This window comes from Camelus bactrianus, chromosome 23 (assembly GCF_048773025.1).
Source record: "Camelus bactrianus isolate YW-2024 breed Bactrian camel chromosome 23, ASM4877302v1, whole genome shotgun sequence".
Classification (NCBI taxonomy): Eukaryota; Metazoa; Chordata; class Mammalia; order Artiodactyla; family Camelidae; genus Camelus; species Camelus bactrianus.
In genome coordinates this window covers 18,095,351-18,118,503 of record NC_133561.1, presented here as the reverse complement: position 1 = coordinate 18,118,503, position 23,153 = coordinate 18,095,351, and the positions used below count along the sequence as shown (strand labels likewise).

Genomic DNA, 23,153 nt, shown 5'->3' with positions numbered 1-23,153 from the left:
ATTACCTCCTTCACTGAACTTCCCCCACCCCAAGAAATCTTAATAGCACAGATATACTATATATCTGTTTATGTACTTTACATATATCTCTGCTTTATACTAAAAAGGGTAAGACATTTTCACTCTTTTGGGAGAGACATCATTCCTCTTGAGATCTTAACCAAACAATACAATCATTAGCTCATAACTGTCAGCGAGGGCAGTTGAGCATGTAGCCTTCTCAGTTCATGGGCAATAGAAAATATGGATTTAAATAATTTCTGTATCATAATCAATAGAGTTCTACTGCTGTTTCCCTTCAAAACAATATGAAGTTGTGGATATCACCTGGGACATGAGCCAAAAATGATAGTTCTATCTGGGGAGAAATCAAAATTAAGTCCCTTATGATGTAAGGGCAAATGAAGAGAAAAAATTAAACCTAAGTCAAGTGAATTATAGAATTTAAAAAGTCATACTGAAACAGGAAATTCTTTAATCCAAAAACAAACTCTGAACTATAAAAGCCTTTAAATTTTACTATTAAAAAATCAAAACTGTTTTTCAGGGGTGGAGGGAGGAATTCCCTGTAACCAGTCATTTTTAGGAAAAATAATCTATTAGTGTCTTAAACAAAATCTAATCATGTTTCAAGCAACGGAATTTTAAGCTGAAGACTTTGAATGAAATGAAAAGTGTGCTTTGAATAGAAAAAAAAAAGTACCTTTCTCTTTCCTTGGATCCTTTGACACAGGAGGAGAAAATAAAAAAGAGTCATTGTTTGGTTCAGAAAGGTCTGCTAATAAGATGGCCTTGCTAGATCTAGTCCTTGTGCTACGGGAAGATTTAGTCAAAGCAACTGTGGCAAGCAATTTTTCTTCTTGTTCATTAGATTCTTTGTGTGTCATTTCTTCATCTATGCATTTTTCTGATATTGAGCGTAATGGACGTTTTTGGCTTTGGTTTTCAGACCTTTTTGTAAGCCTTTTCTTAGAACTCGTTGCTGTAGCAAGTTCCTCATCTGGCACTAAAACTGATTTTTCTAAAGCTGGTTTTCCAACATCAGTATTTTCACTTTTAGCTGGGGTATTTCTTGTAGATCTCCTTTGGATGCTGAGACCTTCTACCTTCCTGGGACTTCTTGCTTCCTTAACAGCCTTAGATCCTGCATCTTCAGATGGATTATTTTTTCTTGGTCTACCACGTTTCCTAGGCGTAGCAGGTGTATCAAATTCTGCTTGGAGAGTCAATTGGGATGAATCATGTTTGGAATCTCCTATAACATCCGATGCACTAACTTCTCTCTTTTTAATCCTTTTACTATGTCGAATAGGCAGCTGCTGTTCAATGGACTCCTCATCTTGTTTATATCCTACATTTTCAGAAGTTTCCAAATTAGCATGTCTCAATTTTCTGGTACTTCTGCTAGGACTTGCTACTTTACTAACTTTCAGATCATTTATAATTTCAACACTTTCCTCATTTTCCACCGATTTTTTCATTCTTTTAGGAGCCCTTTTTGTAACAGATGAAAGCTTAACTTCTTTTCTATAAAAAGTTTCTTCAGTTGCTGGTTCCAAAGGCTGAGATGATTTTAATCTTCTTAATTCCCTACCTGGAGTAACTTGTAATTCTTGTTCTATAGAATTAACAGTTTCTAATGTGTCTTGGTTAATTTCTTTTTTTCTCCTTCCTCTCCTAGGAGTAATAGAACTTTGAGGTATTTGCTGGTTCTGAGATACTTCTCTGCCATCACAACAGACACTCTCAAAAGCCCCCGAAACTTCTTTTGTTTTCCTAGTTTTCTTTGTAACTGAAAGCCCCAGCTTCTCAGGAGTAGCAACATCTGCTGACTCTTCCTGTTGTGCTGATTTGACATTCATGTTTTGGACACGTCTTTTCTTGCGAGTTCTAGAAGAAATCACGTCATCAACCTGGCTGACATTTATAGTCACTGTACTTGTTTCCTGAACAGTCTTAAACGTAGATTTGGCTAACCTGGTGGAACGCATTACCTTTTGGCTTATTAAAGGTATGTTTTCATGAATGGACTGTTCCATTGTATCCGAAGTAATTTCTTTACTTCTTGTGTCTTTAATTACATCCAATAAATTTTCTGCAATTGCTACTTTAATTGGTTCAGGCACATATGGTAACGTCTCTACCTTCTGGGACTCCTGATCACTAGTTATGACAGATGGCACATTTGCAACATGGCTGTGATTCTCATTTTCTCCACTGTTTACAAGTTTTTCCTCAGTTGCCGTGTTAGCTGCTTTAGCTAACACATTAGATGCTGCAGAATCACCTGTCTCTACTTCTCCTTCTTCACCTTCCAAAATCAAGGTAAAGTTGCTCTGTGCCACAAAAAGTTCCCCATCTACTTCAGCAATGTCACACTCAGCAGAGTCTTTATTATCAGGCAAGTCACAAAACTGTTGCTCAATGGTATCAAAATTATATTGAAGCTTAAGAGTTCCTGAGGGATACAACTCATTACATGAAAGATTCCTAGCCTCTTGTTCTGAATCTTGAACTTCAAGCTTTTCATGCTCAATTACCTAAAATGATTAAAGAGATTGTTAACGTATATACTCAACCTAAAGCATAAATTTTTTAAATGACCATCTCACTCTTGGTGTATGAATTATTAAACATAAACTACATTTGATATGGCAATATATTTATGGGTTTACTTTATAAAATATCCATTTAAGCAATTAGACTTTCTCAGTCAAAATAACTAGATAGAAAAAGATTGAGATTCTGAATGGAATTAAAAGTAGAAATTCTACATTTTCCTGTAGAATTACAGGAAAACATAGTCTTAACAAAGCCTTAAAAATTATTATGATGCTAACAGTTGTGAGAATTAAGGATTTATTCTATTCTCACCCCCCCCAAAAAAAAATTAACTGGAGAAAAAGAAACAACCCCCAAACTGGTTTTAATTTAATCCCCAAATTACCTAACTAACCACACTTTTTCTAAACAGCACGATCCCCATAAGGTTGAAGAAGAAGTCACCTACATAAGCTCCCTTGGGCTAGACTCAATCCTCTTCCCTTTGCTGGGGCTGCATAAACCATGAAATTCCTAAGGCTTTCAAGTTCAGAACCTCTCTTGCAAGGGTTTGGTGGAAGAAGGAATGGTCCTTGCATTTACCTTTTGGTAAGGGAAGGGGAGAAAAAGGAGGAGGCAGAAAGTAACAGAGAGATCTCCTGACCAAGAAGGTAGAACATTACCACCCACCTATACAATGACATTTTCCCACTCCCCAGACATTCAGTGAGATGAAAGACTGGAAATACCCAGAAATGAGGATTCCCACTTATACCATGCCCATAAATTTTATTAGCTTCCCAGCTGAAGGAATAGGGACTTTATCCATCTATTTCATAGTGAGAACGCTCATGAAATTGAATATGGATAACCATGACAGTTTTATGAGTTAAGCTTCCCAAATATTATATAATCATATTTCTATAAATAATTAGAAGAGGTGAGTTTTTCCTTCATCTTAAATTCATTTATCACATAAAAACTGCCTACTGATATTCAAAGAGATTTGGTGGAAATTTTAGGAAACTTACGTCATATTAAGTATTAAAGAAAACAAAACCTTTCTGGAGTGTATAAGAAATTAAACCTCAGCCAGCTGAGTATCATTTTCCCACAAGTATGACTGAGGGGTGGGGAGGTGGAATCCTATTTAACTGTACTCAATTATTTTCAAATATATGCTCTGGATAGTTTCAATGTCATACTTGTCTCTAAAGTAACCAATATCTGTTTTATGGCTAAAAAAACCTTTTATTTGAACCTGACACTAAGTGAAAATTAAATTGTTAAAACTGTGACTTCTTGCTAACACAGCCTTTTGGTTTTCATGTAAAACAATTCCTTACTTAAAAGATGTGTTCCATATATTCATATATTTTTTAATACAGATTTTTTAAAAGAGGTTTCTATACAGCAGTCAAATAAATGAATACATTAGATCTGAACTATGGTTTAAAACCTAACTAAACCAAAACTGAAAGACTGACAAAGAAATAAGAAAAATCATTTTTTTTACATGAATTTCTTGAGAATCAGGAGGATCATCAGAAATTGGAGGCTCTTCTGGTATGTCAACACTTGCTTTTAATATATCAACTTCTACTTCATGATCTTCTTTTAAGTTCAGTGCTATTTCCTGGTCAAGCCTATCTTCAGAGACAACAGGGCTTTCAGAGGTAATGAGCCCAGAGCTTCCACTACCACCAAGGACATCTGCCATCGCTGGGGGAGGAAAAAAAAAAGTTAATCTTCTATATTCTAAACTAAAAACAAAACAGAACAAAAGATACATACACAGTCTGGGAAGCAAACAGAAGGGAAAAGGCTGCACTGCGCGTAATACTTCCTTGAAAAACTGTCATATAACCAAAAAATTTCTAACATCTTAAAGAGGAAATGCCTGTGAGGATTTACACATTACTCCTGTTTCATCAGTATCCAATCACTCAGTTTAAGTACATATTTGCTTTCCACAAAGATAAAAAACAGAAGATAAATTTTACAGTTAAAAATAACAACTTTGATTTTTCTCAACTGGAATATAATTCTTGCCCTTACTAATATGACAACTGCTTTGAGGAACTCAGATATTTGGCCCTTATTAAATCAGTCTGAAAATTATATTTACCAGGTGACTACTAACTATACAACCAGCTATCCCTGTTGACCCATTATAGAATTACACGAGAGACATGCAACCTGGGCTTTGATCTGGCTGTGAAAATGACTAGATATCCCCCTTTTGGCAGAAAGCATTCAAATGGCCGCAAACGTACTCTACCACTTAAATAAGGGATGGCGGGTGCAGGGAGGACTGTCATTAAAAAAATTCCTCCTAATTTTTCACCTTCCACTTTGCCAAAGTTTTATGTTATTAGCACCCATCAGCCATATTTGGATTTAGAGTTTGTGAATGACACAAAATTCAAATCACCTGGGGTAGTGGGGAGGGAGATGAATCTGAGTAATTTAATTAAAAACCATTTAAGGGAGGGTGGGTATAGCTCAGTAGTTAGAATGCATGCTTAGCATGCACAAGGTCCTGGGTTCAATCCCCAGTATCGCCATTAAAAATGAAAACAAAAAAGAAAAACTAAGTGTTTAACAAAAATCAATTAAAAAGTAAAAAAAAAAAAAAAAAAAAAAAGACAAACTAGGAAAAAATATTTTCACACTTTTAACAGATAATGACCTTTACTGGAGAAAATAATGAAATATTAAAAATCTGTGCACACTCCTTGACCCAGGAGGTCCATGTTTAGGAAATCTACCCTAACAGTTAGGAGCATGAGTTCTAGGGTGGGACAGCATCAACACCATAACATACAGCAGTGTTATGTCCTCATGTGAAATGCTTAGACAAGTTCTGGGCATAGACATTCAAGGTACCTGCTTTTCCCTAAACCCAACTGTGAGCTCAATGTGGAAAATATATCTTCCTCATCTCTGTATGGCCAGGGTCTAACTGAGAGGAGGTACAAAAAAAGAAGGGAAGGGGAGGAGAGGGAAGGGAGAAGAGAGGAGAGAAGAGAGAGAAGATCCATTGCATTAAAAAAAAAAAAATCAAACTCCATGTAACTGTTAATTTCCCTGGAGTAAGTTTAGTCACTTGTGATTATTTTCTAACAATATGCCAATCTTGGCTGTAAGTTATCACAGACAGAATAAATATGGAAGTTGCCCTGTGCAGATATCTGAATCCCAGACGATCAAAAAGCAGATGTGCAGTCTGGCTGAGGACTAGTAATTTACTTTATTCTTCTCTGATGCTCTGAGGGAAAATACATCCACAAAAACCATTCTAAGACTGACACTATTAGAACCATACAGTGTTTATAAGCAACCCACCATTTTGAGAGCTGATATACCTCCTCAGAATTCTATTTTTAGCCTGGGAAGCAACTGGAGAGGAATAACTGAGATAAGAAAGTCTGGATAACAAATTCTTTTGCCCCAGGAACAGAACATTCATTAGTCAAAATAAAATGAAATAATTCTAAAGTCAAAATAATACATACATTTATTGTTATCTGTTCTAACTGTAGAGGTACAGGTTTCAACAGATACTGGTCCTTCATCTAAAACTGGTTTCTTGGACTTCGGGATGAGGATTTTCCTTTAGAAATAGAAATATGTGTTTTAGTGCATAAGAACCTAGGTGCTCTAACCTGCGTTATTTAACCTTGCCCCAACTCCTACTTTTCTTTTTGCTGATGAAAACTGAAGTTCAGAGAAATTAATACCATGCAGGTTCATTTTGAATAATACTGTACTATTTACAAGTGAATTTAGAAGTAAGAAATGCTGTATTTGTTTTTACTATTTTCTAATATTTTATTTTGTTGAAGACAAAGGCATGGTCTTAAACTAGAAATAAAATGACTTTAAATGCTGGTCAGTATAAATTACACTTATGTCAATTTTTAATTATCTCTGGCCACATTCATCAAATAAGTATATCAAATATTATGGATGGTTTTCTCATATACTCAGTAGAATCAGTTCGATATTTTAATGCTAACTGAAAAGTGTGATAAATGACTCAGAATGGGAGACCAAAGGGACCTGTATTATTCCACCTGTTATGTTGACAGCGGTCCCTTCCTGTTCTAGCTGGTCTTTTCCTAAATGCAACTGAAGTATACTGATTTTTTTAAAGGGACAAAAATTATTAAGTAAATTCAAGAAAAAGTACATATTTGGAATATATACACATTTATTTATAGATATATTTGTAAGGCTTATCTCAATCACAATGTTTATAGTAAGAATAACTAAGAACCAACAACCAAATAAATTTACAATTAAAAAGGAACTAGTTTGCCAAGATGGTGAACATTCACCTAGATTATCATCGACAACCACAAAGTTTCCCTGTCAAGTGATTGTTCTTTGCACTGTCATTGTAATTAACCATCAAACCCATTGCAGTAAACATTAGCTTTCATTAAAATTCAAAAAATCCTCAGAATTAAACAATGAAACAATCTTGATAATCCTTTCATATTGTTTTCTCCCACTTTTTCCATGACCTGGCAAAGATTGCAGTTAAATCAGGATTTCTCTTCTCAGAAATAAAGCATATGACTGAGTTCAACCTAAGAGGTGACTATTATGATACTGATTACTGTGGGTAATTTACTTGTGAAGCCACTCTCAGGACTTACAAAGTAATGAACTATTCACAATGTCTTAAATTATCATGTTTTATGTGGGTTAATCTTTGTAAATTATCCTTACTACTTCTTGATAAGCTGCAAAATTTTTTGTATCCTCTGGAACAGTGTTACTCAAAGTGCTGATATGAAGTATATCTAGTCTTGCGATAAGTAGTTTATGCCAGAAGATGAATCAATCACTTCACTGATCAGTTTAGCTGTTTTTCAGTAAAGGAAGAGTATCGATTTATATTTTAATACAAGCTGCTTACCTTGTTGCAGGCCATAAATTGTCTGGGAACTGGCATCTATCTTTCGTTAGACCACACTTTAAGAAGCACTGCCCTACATCATCTACTACATTGCCTAAATGTGTAAGTGTAAATCAAACTGACTAATTGGGAGCATAATAGTTCAAGCAATCACTGAAAAACAAAACCTGCTAGAGTCGTATCAACCAAATGGCAGAGAACAATACTGCCTCTGAACCATCTCCCCTATAGTCTGCCTTGGTACTACTACAGAATACATATCTCATCATCCTAAAACCACTGAAAATGGGAGAGCAAGAAGGAATGAGTGTTTGTGAGTGAAACTGTTGATTTTCAACAAAAATAGAATCACTGAAGAATATTAAAGAGTTATGCCTCAATTCATCATGTCTCTATATATTTAGGAAATGTCTGGTATCATTCTAAGACTTTATGACTACTTAAGAACTCAAAAACTACTAAAAAACATAAATTGTATAAATGAACTTCTTTCATAAGAGAAAACATTACCAAAATGGAAATGCCATAGATCTAAATAAGAGCTAATCTATGTATAGAATATACACAATGATTCACAGTTTCATTATACTTTATTAATATTTGAAATCTTCTCAATAAACTTACCCTTCACAGATTGATGGCACAGAAAGAGAAGCTTCAACTCCTTGAATGGGGCTTAAGTGATTTGATTCTGAAAGTGCACCCTCTGTAACTAAGAGATCCTTTGTTTCTGCATCTTCTGAAGTGTCTATAAATCATACAGTTAAGAACATTTACATTTATGCTAAATGTTTAGCAATTATTCAGGGTCTTGGCCTATTTACTTTTCAGTAAGTTGCTAGGTCTGCTCTTTTGTACTCTTTGGTTTATTCCCTTGGCATCAGACTGCCAACAGGTCCTTCTTCTAATTCTCTGAGCCTAGGCCAAGAGCGATTCCCCTCCAATCCCCACCCTCTCTTTAATCTATCACTCTTACTTTCAGTATAACAGGCATTGTTGCACAAATATTTTACATGTTACAAGTCCCTTAATCCTCAACACCCAAAGTCATAGTATTATTCTCCTCATTTTACAGCTGAGTAAACAGAAGCATATGGTTACACTGCTTATCCCAGATCACAATCCTAGTAACTAGCTGAGCTAGTAAGATTCAAATCTAGTTTGTTTCACTTTATAGTTTGTGCTATATAATCCTCCACAAAAATAATGAAATTTTCTATTTGAGACTGCCAAATCATTTTCAGATGAATCAATGAAGACACTGCCATGAACACCTTCATCTAGTACTTACCATTCAAATATTTTAGTGAAACATAGCACACAAAAGAGTAATGTAGACTTCTAAATATATGCTATTTATGAAGATAGTCTTGAGTTTTTAGAGCAATTAATAATGCATATGTTTTTTAAATAAAGAAATCATAGCCCAAACTTCACTGGATTCACATCTTAAGAAACCCTAGTTCAGCTTAGGCAGAAAATATTTCCCTAAAGGAATCACTATGACATAAATTTTTATATAAATATTTGGTTTTATAGATTTAAAGTTAGGAATTACCTTTAAATCAGCTTGTTAAAATCTGTGCAAGGATAAGAAACATAAAAACAGACTATTTTCTGATCCACCAATTCTAAGCCAAGTCTCTCCCCTTCCTGGTGTTCTACTGGTCTGTTCTATGTCCCCCAGCATAGTATATATCAAACAGCACTGCATAGGCTTGTTTTATATAAGCCATTAGGCTCTAAATTACATGTGGGTAGGTGCCATATCTACTTTACTTATTGCTTGATCCTTAACACCTAGCACACCCAAAGGAGCCCATGTGTTATACATACATTAGGGGATCAGAAATTTTTGATAGATAAATGAAAATAAAGACAATAAATTTGTGGGCCTTCGGACATTTATTTTCACTTTCCAGTGATTATTTTGGAGGTAGGGATGGAAAGTATAACGAATCTCCTGTTTTCTGAGCAGCTTTCTAGAAAGCTGAGGCTGCTGGATGGGTAATTTAATCTAGTATGTAAAGTTAGTATTAGTATATCTCATAGCTACAGGAAGACCTTAAGTCAGACTGATATCTGATACTTCTTCCTTAACCATTACTATTCTTTTCCAAATTTCAGGTTGAAATGAAAACAGAACACACATAAGTTCTTCTCCTCTCAAATCTCATACCTACTTTCTAATGAATGGAACAATGTAAGTAAGCTGTGTATTTGTATGTGATATGTGATACTCATCTTACAACAGAAAAACTTCTACTACAAATTTTACTGAGGGACATCAATCAACGGCCATTTAAAATACTTGGAAATGAGTTCTTACCCGTTTGTTTCTCCAGGTCTGGAGGAGTTACTTCTGATTCAAACACATCTTTATCACTGTCCTTCTCGGTTTGTTCAGTTAAATTGGTAATCAGTTCAGTGGAAGAGCTCACTGGTTTAGAGGCCATGAGACTATTTTCAAAGTCTTCTGGTAACCGAGCATCCTGATACTCCAAGGTAGTCTGGTCTGATCTGGTTGAAGCATTGCTATTTTCTATGCTCATATCCAGTTTCTCCAAACTTTGTGAAGTTGTATCCTGTGACCGTACATCCATTTCTTGATGGTCCTCTTCAGTGCTATTCAGGGGAAAAGATGTTGTCTTATCTTTGTCCTTTAGCCATTCGGTTTCTGCTGGAACTCCACATTTATGGAAAGGTACAGTAACAAATGCTTTTGTTTTGCTGTCATCTGCAGCCTGTCAAGTAAAAGGTTTTGAAAAAAAATTTTACTAGTAAAAATCAGTCAAGTCTAAGCTATCCATCCCAATTATATCCACCCTTTCCATGTTCAGTTTTTTTCCAAATTCTCTTCTCAATCGAAATCCACTTATTCTAAATTCATTCTCTTCAGTTTCATGATTAAAAGTTAATGACTGCTGATGATTCTCTAACTGGTAATAAATCAGTATTTCCAAAAGACTGAAACACAGAATAGGCAAGATGCCCAGTAAGTACCAATGGGTTGTTATCAGCCTACAGTGGAGATCTGAAGACATATGCCACCAAATTGCTATTTGGTTACAGACAATTTAATCTGGTGCTTCTAGCCCTATTTTCTTCACTGGAAATCATTGGTTTGGCTTAGTCAATGCCCTGAAGTTTCTTTCTCAACAAATGTTTTCTGATCTTATGACTATTTGCAAGACTATGTACAAAAATCTGTAGTGTTATTATTCAAACTGACTTATCTAACTTTTTACTTACAGGAACTAACATTTTCTTATTATGTCTTTTTTGTTCCAACTATTATCAAACTTACTCCAGCAGTCCACTTTATGGTCATGCCTTCTTCCATGAATGAAATTCTAGTTTCTTTGAGTCGTGAAGGAGGAGTAAGAGACCTTCCAGGTGACAGCGAGGGAGACGCTAAAGGTGTTGTTCGAAGACCAGACCTTAGAATGGATTGAGGAGTGAACTCAGCATATCCAGAGGAAGTAACTGACATGGCCAAAGTCTTAGCTTTCTAAGACAAAGAGTGAATGGAATTCACCATTAGTATCTGTAAAGGGCACTAACATAAGGACAGACAGGATCAAGTAGTCACAAAGGTGGCTATATGCTCATCTCTAATAAATACATGAATAAAAATTTTTATTACAGATTACTGGAAAGAAAATACAAAATTCTATCTATATATAAGGCTATAAAACATAAAACTGCATCCATAATCAATCTAAAGAACTTGGTTATCCACAAGTTGAATTTCAACTTAAAAAATAAAGTGCTGAGATAAATCATTTAACTATTGCTTAGAAAACTTTAGTAAGGTAAAAGAGGTGATAGTGTGTGATGAACAGAACCTAATTTAATTATAGCAAGCTAATCTAAATTAGTAAGACTGACTTTAAGAATGTTTTAGAAAAATACAACTTCATCACATGAATCCAAAGACAGTTAATGATAATGAATACAAATAACTGAACTAGTTAGTTAGTAAAAATAATTCCTTCAATAACTTCTCTAAAGGACTAGTAAACAGATTATTGGATCCCATTAGATTCAGTACAAGATTATACTGACTTTTTTTCTAGGTTCTTTTTGGTAACAAGTACAGAACTGTTCCCTTATTAAATTTCATTTGAACCTAGTTATAGAGAATATAAAATGTGTTTTTCAATAGAAGAAAAAAAGTTAAAAATATCATACTGGATATTAACTGTCAGGATTTTAATAATCTTAGCACTTTTTTTCAACTTCTTTTACTACTTTAGGACTAACATTTACTGAAGTATCTTTTCTCCAACTTGAAAAATAAGAATTTCCTGGCTTCACTTTAAATGCTGGGTATCCAGAAACAATTAAGAAAGCTTCTGGGAACAAGGAGCTAGGAGATAACATTTATAAAACATTTTGACAATGGGAAGGTAAAAAAACCAGTTTCCAATCATTACATGTTTGGTTTTGTGGTTTCTTAGCTGATAATTTATCAAAGAAGGTGAAGGAAAAGGCAATTTAAGGACATTTATTTAAAGACAGAAGAAGCCAGAGTTTTAAAATAAATTAAAAAAAAAGGAACTAAAAAGCATTTGATAAAGGAAAGAAAAACAAAATAGCATCAGAAATGGAATTAAAGAAAAAAAACACCCAAAAATGTGAAAGCATTTTTCAAAGAATAAAGGCCAATTTATAATAACCGTATAGTCTTGCATTACTTTCAGAATATAATTGTTAACCTTGAGTATAATGCCAGTAAAGCACAAAGGGTAAATTTAGTAAAGTCTGTTTATGACAATATAAAAATAAAGTAAGCATTTTGGAAAGATACCCACATAAAAGAAAAAAGAAAATAAGGCTTAGAGCTGCCTATTACCCAAAAAAATCAATTATAAATAGCTTATTTCTCTCTGCTACTTGAAAAGTAAGAACTTCCTAACTTCATTGTGAATGTTAGATATATAATACTCACCTTAACTACAAGAGGAGTTTCAAGTAAATGTAATTCTGAAGCTCTGGAGCAATTTTGATGTGATCTTTTTAATTGTGAACTTACTGGCAATGAACTGGATGCCAGGTACAAAGGAGATCTTATGAGGGTTTGCTGAATAAACCCCAGACACTGAGAAGGCTGGGGGACAGGATGAACAATCAAATCCAGTAGTCTGTAATCACAGTATAAATAGAAAAATCTTGGTGACACATTTATTGTTATACTGAAAAAACAAAGAATTTGATATCCTATTTAATTAAGCAGACCTCTGTATTCACTGGAAAATATGATAAACACATGAAAATATAAATTCAGACAAGTATATTACTGTAATGCCATGCTTAGTTCAAAAAATCAAAATTAATTTAGTAGCAAAAAAAGAGAATTATGAATTCTACATAATAATTAATTTGATCACGCCCCCACCCCTCCTTGCCAAAATGAGTTCTAGTCCTCCTCCCTCCCATTTACCAATATTTACTGAGCCCTTCATTTATTTTCAAATGAAGATGAATTGCTAATGATTTAAACACTCAAGAAAACTGGGCAATGCTTCCCCAGCAATCCATTTAATACGACTCACTTTAATTAACACATAAAAATTCCTTTCACCTCCATGTGATGTACATAATGGTTTATTTACCTTTAATGGTTCTGATTACAATAAAAACTAGACTTACCAACGACAACAACAGTTAATTCTCTCAAATTAATGAGCTTAGTGGCAAAATACCATCTCAGTATTCTGCTGAATGGTTTTCTATAATGTCCTGGACCCAATTCATACCAAATGATAAAAATTGTCTCACTGATGACTTTTATTAAGCATGCTTACTCCAAATAGCTTAAAAACTTAATTTACAGATAAACTGAGAATAACCAGAAAAATACATGTTTTGGTGCCCAGAAATAAAAACTTCCCGTTGCTATGCCTTGTCATTCTATCCTTTAAATTCAGAAAAGACTTCTGCAATTAGGGGTGACAGGCCAAGAGAAAAAGGTGCTTTAAGATTCAGCCTATTATTCAGTACGGAAATATTTACAGGAAGCATTTTCTTATACATGGTCTTCCTTTTTGTTATTCTGTACTAAGTGCAGCCTTGAGATATCTACCAAACCAAGAATACTCAGTGAGGCTGCTACACATTTCTTTCTTCATTGGCTGTTGATTCTTCTTTCCTTCTCTACCTCATTTGTATTCAAATTCTGTATCTGTAAACTGCTCATTTTTGTATTATACTATCGCAAATAGATATTTTGTTAAATGCTTTGCATTGTACTAACATTTAGTTTAAGGTGCTTATTTATGAATGACTGCTTCTCAAAGCAAGGCCTGTGCAACAAATGGCACCTATTGAGTAAAAGCCAACTTCTCACGCTAACAAGACTTAACATATTTAAGTTATACTTAAAAAAGACATCAAGAAAAAAACTGATTAATATTCTCTGAAGAAAATGCTAAATATTACATTAGGTCTTATGATTTCCTCAAGAAGTTTCTGATCATGAGCCAAATAAATAATGCATGTTAGATCATGTACATACACAAAACATGAATTACATAATATAGCACTTAGCTATTACTTATTCTATTTCATTGAAAGATATCCTAGTCACAATTCATTAAATTTACTTATTACCAAAAAAAAAAAAAAATTTACTTACTACCCACTAATGCAAACCAATTTGAAAAATACAGAATTAGGGAACAGAATAATTAAAAAAAATTTTGCTTTACATTTTCTAGGTGACTATTTTTTTAAGTTTTTTGGGGGGGGGCAGTTAGGTTTATTTATTTTTTTGAGGCAGTACTGGGGACTGAACCCAGGACCTTGTGCATGCTAAGCATGAGCTCCATCACTTGAGTTATACCACACCCCCGGGAACAGAGTGATTTTTATACAAGGTAAATATTCACAACTCAATTGGCTCTATTCCATATGAGTAAATACTGGCTTTAAAGGAGTCTCATAATACATCTTTAGGTCCTTAGGCCACTAGTCACAAGTCTTAAAACTTTTACTATCACTCCCTTCTTGAATCCCAGATGTATTTCTGAGAAAAAGTGACTTGTGGGGGAAAAAAAATTATTGGTGGGGAAAAAAAATTATTGGTAGGAAAACAGAATGTCACTAATAACTGCTTCTATTTGAAGAAATATTCTTAACATCTCATAAAGGTAATTAAAAGAAAACAACCTCAATCTAATAAAATCTAATCCAAAAAATAGAAAATCCTTTCAAGCTTTGAAAAATGTCCATTATGTATACTACAAATAGCTTTGGCCCCAATTGTTTGCAAATTATTAACTTATTTGGGGCACCTTATTCTTGGTATCATTAATTCAGATAAATTTATTCCTATAAAATAATGCAATTCTGTCTTTGATAAAATAGAATATAAATCTGAAGCTAACACAATACTGTAAATCAACTATACCTCAATATGTGTGTGTGTGTGTGTGTGTGTGTGTGTGTGCTTGATTTATTTATTTATTTTTTAATGGAGGTATCAGGGATTGAGCCCAAGACCTCGTGCATGCTAAGTACATACTCTACCACTTTTAGCTGTACCCTCGCCCTACATCAATTTTAAAAAAGAATTTAAAACAATATTTGTAAAATTTTAAAGATAATTAAAATCACAGTATAATTATTGTGTAACATTGTCTTTTAAAAGCGATTTAATAATTTCTTACCTAGAAATTTTTTGTGATGCTTTCGAAATTGGTGTTCCAACAAATGCCTCAGGCAGCTCTGGATTTGGGAGAGAATATACTACAGGAGATGGTTCCTCTATTTTAGGACTACAAAGAAAATCAGAATTTAACTCTTGATTATATATCACAAGGAGGATTAAATTACAAATGCTGTAAGAAGGAGAGATTAGATGGAGAGGAGGGCTTTCATTTTTTACTTCGTACAATTGCTTATTTACAAATAACAATGAACATAATTGCTTTTAAATTTAAAGACAAAGAATGATCTTCTTGCAAGAAAAGTAGCCAACATAAAAGTTTTTCTTTTTTACATCACTAATAAACTTTAAGATTTGATTGTTTATGAATGCAGCTGATATCCAGTAGCATGACTATAAAAGGTGTAAGAAAAACGTACCTATTGTAGATTGAGATGCTATTTTTATGTTCACTGCTTGCCCAAACCTCTCCAATTTTAGATAACACATTATTGATGAAAGTAGATCTTGTTAACACAGTCCCCGTTACAGCTTGCTTTGGAACTGCTGATAATGGTTTCGGTCTAGAAACTATAAAGTGAAAAATGTAGGATTTCATTTCATTTCTAACACCAGGATTTCAATAGAAGATTAATATGAAAGAGTAGTTGGAGAAAATAAAACACAAGATAAGAGTAGTTAAAATTATATTTGGTTTTGCAACATCTATGCAGAAATTTAACAATCTGGGCTTTTAGGAGATGTTAAAATAATTATTCCACATGTTTTCTAAAATTTGAACATGAGTCTTCTAAATGAAATAAGAAGAGTTCTGTCATTCTGTACTAAATAAACTGTAAAAAGTTCGAGGAGGCCCTTTATCTCTTGCCTTCTGAGGCGGCCCATGTTCTTGTCTATGGAGTATGTATCTATTTTTACTTTAAACTAAACACCCAACATCCCACCTCTTGGCCTTTCTCTTGCCTTCTGAGATGGCCTGTGCTCTGTCTAAGGAATGCATATCTTGCTAAATAAACTGACTTTCAGATACACAAAAAAAGTTCCAGGAAAGCTTTATATTTCTTGGGGTAGAGTGGCCAGTGAAAAACAAAGTACCACTGTGGTCAATCAAAGCAAAACTGAGCTAAATAGAAGGTAACAATCATTTCAGAAGGTAACCATTCAATATCTTTTCTGGCCCAATACTTTATGGCATTTTTCAATGAAATCTTACCTTCTCGAAGAACTGATGATGTTGACACATGGTAAGGTTTAGCTCGCTCAATGGCTAATTTTCGCTGGACTCTAGGAAGAATTTTCCCATACTGGTCTAATATAGAATTTCGAGCCACTGATCTCTCCCGCAAACGAGGATCACGATCATTCTATTAAACATACCATAATTGGCAAAAATTTAATCTTCAAAAATGTTAAGTGCTATGTTTATATATTTATGATTTAAAATATAATTATGAATACTCAAGAATATCTTCCTTCTCCCAACATATCCATTCTTCCAAACTAAGGATCTCATATATATACTTAATTGCTTTACTTACCCATCAATAAATTCCAAGTCTCTCATTCCCAGCCTTGATTATTCATAACTAACAAATGGAATGGTTATCATTTACTAAGCATCTATATGTGTCAGGTAACATGTAACTTCACACACATCTCTGAGTATCCTCACAAAGAGATCCTGTCTTTTTACAATTGAGGAAACCAAGGTTCAGAGAGGGTGTTCCAAGCACACAAATTAAGAATTAGTCCGACCACTGAAGCTCCTGCTTTTTGCACTATTTATTTCCTATTGCTGTCCTCTACCAATTCTTATTTTCCCTGAGTGAAGTAGTTAGTCTGGCAAGACTGCAGCCAGACATCTAAACAAAAATGGCATATATGAAAGAATTAGGTAAATAGTAATACCCTGTTTCCCAAATCCACTACAGAAGGTAAGAAAGTTTTCCAAGCTCAAGATTATACAAAGCTCAGTGGTTACCAAACTACACCTGTTTTCCTTATTCTCTTGTCCCCAATAATAAAACAAGTTTAACTGTACCATAAGATTAATCTTCAGAGTCTGGTTCAGCTTCAAGGCAGGAATATAATTGGCACGCTGCAAATGGTGAACTAAAAGGAATTCATGATTCTGAACACTGGCACTGGATTGTAAAAATCTCACCAAACACTCCTGGAAAGAACAAAACATTTATAAGCTACAAACTTACCCTGAGTTTCTGACAAGTTTATATTGATATGTCATTACCTGCTCAGTGTCTGTAAATGGCAGCTTCAGTAAATCCTCCATTAAGCCCATTTCCTGACAGACTTCATACGTGTGCTTGAGCAACTCCTCTATATTCAACCTATTAGAATGTTGTCGCAGTAAACTCCAGGCCTCAACCATGCATCTGAAATCAATATTTATCAAAGTTAAGTTTTAGGAAAGCTATTTAAAATGTTCAAAATAAGTAACCCACCTAAAGAATCCCAAAGATACTTTGTACATATAATTTAAACTATTTTAAAATTTTATTGAATATTAACCACTTCATAATGAAGTTTTGCTAATGTCAACAAGAAAACAAGGGACCTTTAAAGACTTTATTTATAATAAAGTTGATTATCTCGTGTAATTTATTGAATACTGTGCTGAAAAGAAAAAAACAGAATGGCTGTAAATGTATGAGTTGTTCATAGTTGTGATCACATGGCTGACCGGGAACTACAGCTTCCTACTGCTGTCCAGCATCATTAGCATCACTTGCACATCGACAGTCCAGAAAAGATCAAAATGCAAAGTAAGGCTTCTACTAAATGCGTATTGCTGTGTACCTTGTGAAATTGAAAAATTTTAAGTCAAACTGTCATAAGTCAGGGACTATCTGTACACAGAGTTCAAGAAGACAAAAAACTATGTGGTCTTCATTTGGTGTGGTGTGACAAACAAAAGTGAGGTTCTTAAGGAAGTGACACTCAGCATGAAAAGAGTGGAAAAGAAACTGAGCAAAGGCCTATAGACAGAAATAGCACACTGTGTTTATGGAAGGTGAAAGGTTTAGCTTAGTAACAGACAATTCTGGCTGATCTACAGAAAAGATCTGACTGAAGAATTTGGGTCAAATTAGTTTTAAATATCACGTGGGGCTGCTGAAATGTCCTTCTGTGGGCAATAAGGTCATTAAATAAAGTAGTGTTTCTCATGATATATTAAGTAAAAATAAGCTTGAAACAGCATGAATAATAACTATAATTTCTAAAAATTAACCAATAAACAAAGCCTATAAATGTTTATATGCTTATTTAATTAGATAACAAAATGTCTTGTAAGATATACACTAAGATTGACAATGATTACTCTGACAGGATTTCTGGAGGAGCTGATAACTTTCAAGGCAGAAGGAGGGGTAGAATAGAGAATGACAAGTAGATAGGTATGATTTTCCTAAAAAATCATCATTCCTAATTCCAAGTGATTAGGTAATTTTTATTTTAATAGGCATCTTAATAAAAAAGCTTTAGCTACAGTTTTTCTTGAAATAATCACAAATACTGAAATAAGGACTTGTAAATAAATAGCTGACATGCATAAGAAACATAGAATATATGAATAAAGGTACAGCAATTAATATTCATAATGAAAATGCATCTGAGAAAATTCTGCCAGCACTGTCTCAGACTTCTTATAGATACAAAGTTCCTCAGGGAAGTATTTCCCATTGTTAACAGTTCAGGGCCCTGTTATTCCCTAAAAATCGGAAATTGCTTTGTCCTTCTCTTTCTACCAGGACACGCATGACAGTGTGGTTGTTATAACCTGTGGCTAAGAGGGCTAAGTGTTTTCCTAAATCAAAAATGTAGGAGTGTTAAAATGAGCACAACATTTTTGTAGATATGGAAGATGAATGAACATCTCTCCACTGATTTTAAAAACTATATAAAGAAATAGGAGAAGTGGGTATAACAAAATCTTGTTATTTACTGAATTTGATTTAGACTGGGTGTGTAGTAGCTTCATAATACTATTCTACTTTTGTATATTCTGGAAGCTCCTTACAAAAATGCTTATACCAAAATAAACTTTTAAATGCATCAAAAATTTAAATGATTGAAACAAAAACCATAAAAGTGGTAGCAGAAACAATGAGAGTATTAAATAATAATAATGAAGTGAAAAAGACACAAAATTCATAAATAAAAATATTGATAATTCTGACTTCATAAAAGGAATAGCTCTTTATGAAAAGATACATTCTCTTATTGCCATAGTGAGACCAATCACATTAATATTACCATTAATCACTTACCAGATGGATAAATACCCAACTAAAAAGCACAGCATAAGATGATGGGTGGTGGTGGGTGATAAACTGGCACGACACTCATGGAAGGCAACATGTCATTATCTACCAAAAATTACAACTGCAAAATATCCTTTAACCCAGTAATTCCACTTCCAGGATTTTATCTTAACAAAATTTGTAGTTCTGCAGAATGCATGGTTACTCAAACATAGCAGTGTTTAAAATGGCAAAAGATTAATACTATCTAAATATTCACTAAGGGAAGCCAGATAAATAAATACTGGTATATCCACACAATGAACTACCATGCAATAATTAAAATAAGGAATCTCTTCATGTACTATAATGAAATGAACTCCAAACTAAATTAGCTTAAAAAGTACATTGCATAGCACAGGGAACTATATTCAATATCTTGTGGTGACACATAATGAGAAAGAATATGAAAACCAATGTGTATGTATGACTGAAACATGTTGTGCAACAGAAATTGATACAACATTGTAAACTGACTATACTTCAAAAAAAAAAAAGTATATTGCAGAAAGATGCATAGTATGCTATTTGTATTTTTAAAGGGGGCAAGGCAGATGACATACATGTGCATTTGCTTAAGTATATCCAGAATATCTTAGAACAATACACTAGAAATTATTAACTTTGGGAACTGGGAGGAAGCTTGGGGGCTGGGAATTCACTGCCTATCTTTTTGTACCTTTAGAAAGAAGCAGGTAAGTATCTTACAATTCAAAAACAAAACCATATTCTTGACCCTCCCTCCCTCCAGCCCATGCATATGTTTTTTAAGTTTTCTACTTTAAAATATGATATCCACTCCCAGTCGAGCAGATATACTAGTAGGAGTAAGACTGATTTATTTATGACTTATTAAATATCAATGTAATAACTGAGCATACCTGAAAATAAAAACAAATGATAATATTTTTTCCCCCAGTTTCTCCCATAACAGGAGAAGATATAATTACCTCCAACTTCAAGAAATGGATACTCCATTTTGGGCCAACACTTATATAAATTTTAAAGTAAATAAGTCCCAAATTCCCACTATTTTCCTGCCTCCTATGGTAGAAAGGCAGTAAGAAAACCAATTCAATTGATGAAAGGCTAGACCAGGGTGTTGATAGTAGAAGTTATTTCAATAAGGACTTATATGGGACAATACAGCGAAAAAGATAGCCTGAAAAAACACTCCTGTGACAAGCTTAAAAATGGTAGACTGAATACAAACAAACTTTTGAAATGCATCATGATGATCACAATGAAAAAAAAAGAAATCCCAGACAGGTAAAAAAGCAACTATTGATTTCCAGAGATTAGTGTAAAACTTAAAAGATTAGGAAAAGATATACCATAAATAACAACACTGGTACAGCTACACTAACAGTTACTTGTGATGAAGGTTATGCTATAATAAAAAAACGTTAAAGTCATTAAAAAAATAACAGTTTAAAACTCATGTATCTAATATTCTGAATACAAAAAGTTAGCAGTATTATAGGGAATGAATACATCCTTCATTAGAGTAGGCAACTTGCATACCTTTCTTATAACTTATTAAGAGATCACACACATACACACACACACAAATTATTAAGGACACAGAAAGATTAAAACCACATAATGAACGAACTTGATATTTTAGGCAAATATACTGACACCTCACCTAATAAATGAGGCACACACTGACTACTTATCAGTGAATACAAAGTCTTCCTGAATTTTTTGAAGTACAGGCACCACATCGATCACATTATGTTGTCACAATGCAACCGAGTTAGAAAAGAACAAGGTAATTTTTAAACACCCATTTGTAGATTAAAATTTCTGAATAATAGAAAGAGAAAAACATAAAGAAAAATTTTAAATACTTAGATAATTTTTTAAAATTGTGGGATGATGCCAAAGCAATATATAGAACATTCAGATTTATATTTTTGTATTAGTAAAGATAAAAGGCTGAAAATGAGAAATTACCCAACTTGAGTTGAAAAGCACAGCAGAATAAACCCACAGAAAGTGGAAAGAAAAAAATGAAGACAATGATTACACCTATACAAAAGGGTTTTCCAGCTGTATTGTACTTTCATGTTAAGTTCTTACTTCAAGTCTATCACGTACTGTACATTATGGTTACTCTGCAAGTAACCTATCTGCCAAAAAGTCAATCACTAACATCATTTACTAATGCTCTGATTTACTACTTACAACTATAATACTGGCTGTGCAATTTAACCCTCAGAATCTTGCAAGGTGGTCATTATTATCCTCATTTTACCAATGAGGAAACTTAAGCTCAGAGATGATAATTGAACTGCTTTTCATCATATTTTAGAATGCAGCAAAATTTAGGTATAAATTCAAATTAATTTGAGTCCAAAGGTTGCTCTTATCATCTGTGCTACAATCAGAAGCCATTACAATATTGTTTTTTTAAGGTGTAAATTAATTAATAAACAATATCATCATTAATATAAATTCAAATAATAGCTGGAAAGCCAAGCAACACCTACCTCACTTATCTATCAGGGGGTGTGCTTGAGGAGGGGATTCATATTTTGATGGTTGATTAAAACTTTTTCAGCTATTTTAACTATCACTATGCAATCATGGCATATGGGTGTTAGAAAGACCACTGTGTAGCCTGACTTCTCCTATTTTTAGTTCAAACTTTTCAAGCCTAGCCTTTTTTCATGTTTCAAGGACACTGTGGTTGGTTAATCATTCTGTTGGATTAGAGATGGAGGTATTTGGGGAAATTAGGTGATGGCACACTAAACACAGGACATACCCGAGAACTCTGCTTTCTTGAAAAATCCCTAAAAATCAGCATATTTTCTTGTCATTTACTTCCTTCTGATAAAAGCAGAGTGCAGAATATGTAGCTGCATGACATCCTAAGCAATGAAATGTGGCTGTCTTTCTGAAAAATTGTCAGTTCAAAACGAAAGCAGCCTCTTCCTGTGCTGTTTTCTTACTTTCAATAAAATCCACAAAAAAAAAAGGATTAAATTTTACCATTTGCAACAACATTGATGACATTGAGGGCATTATGCTAAGTGAATAAGTCAGACAGAAAGACAAATGCCTCACTTCTATGTGGAATCTAACAAAAACAAAAACTCAAAAAAAGAGATGAGATTTGTGATTTCCACAGGAGAGCACGGGTGGGGAGTGGGTGAAATGGGTAAAGGGTCAAAAGGCATAAACTTCTTGTTATAAAATAAGTAAGTTATGGTAAATACTGTACTGCATATTTGAAAGTTGCTAGGAGAGTAAATTTTTAAAGTTCTCATCACAAGAAAAAAATCTGTAATTACGTATGGTGACAAATACTAACTAGACTTATGTGGTGATCATTTTGCAATGTGTACAAATTCAAACAATTATGTTCTACATTTGAAGCTAACATAATGTATGTCAATTATATCTCAATTTAAAAATAAAAAAATTCCCATTACTTTTACTTGTCTTAATAGTGTGTTCTATCTCTTTAAGAACATTTGAGTAATTCTCCATTTACAGGACCAGTAATTATTTTAAACACTTACTGAATCTGAAAACATGCTATCCCACAAATGACACTGAATGTTTCATTGTTTTTATTTCTGCACTTACTATAAAGGACACAATGATGCTAGTTTTCCGGGGACTGGATAACTGAGGCATTACTATACTTAAGAGAAATAAGGTTTCAAAATTATAT

The 23,153-nt window shown here is 33.7% G+C and overlaps 1 protein-coding gene across 2 annotated transcripts in view; it reads right to left on the bottom strand.

Annotated features, from left to right (window-relative positions):
• Window positions 1–23,153, bottom strand: part of AHCTF1 (AT-hook containing transcription factor 1) — an 82,224-nt gene that overhangs the window by 8,646 nt on the left and 50,425 nt on the right. For both annotated transcript variants that reach the window (XM_074351713.1, XM_074351712.1), the window contains exons 22-33: window positions 17,392–17,536; window positions 17,185–17,316; window positions 16,357–16,507; window positions 15,563–15,713; window positions 15,145–15,252; window positions 12,426–12,618; window positions 10,779–10,982; window positions 9,801–10,215; window positions 8,096–8,219; window positions 6,060–6,157; window positions 4,058–4,263; window positions 704–2,540 (exon numbers count right to left, since the gene is read on the bottom strand). In XM_074351713.1, coding sequence (XP_074207814.1) covers window positions 704–2,540; window positions 4,058–4,263; window positions 6,060–6,157; window positions 8,096–8,219; window positions 9,801–10,215; window positions 10,779–10,982; window positions 12,426–12,618; window positions 15,145–15,252; window positions 15,563–15,713; window positions 16,357–16,507; window positions 17,185–17,316; window positions 17,392–17,536 — 3,764 coding nt within the window. The remainder of the gene's footprint in view (window positions 1–703; window positions 2,541–4,057; window positions 4,264–6,059; window positions 6,158–8,095; window positions 8,220–9,800; window positions 10,216–10,778; window positions 10,983–12,425; window positions 12,619–15,144; window positions 15,253–15,562; window positions 15,714–16,356; window positions 16,508–17,184; window positions 17,317–17,391; window positions 17,537–23,153) is intronic.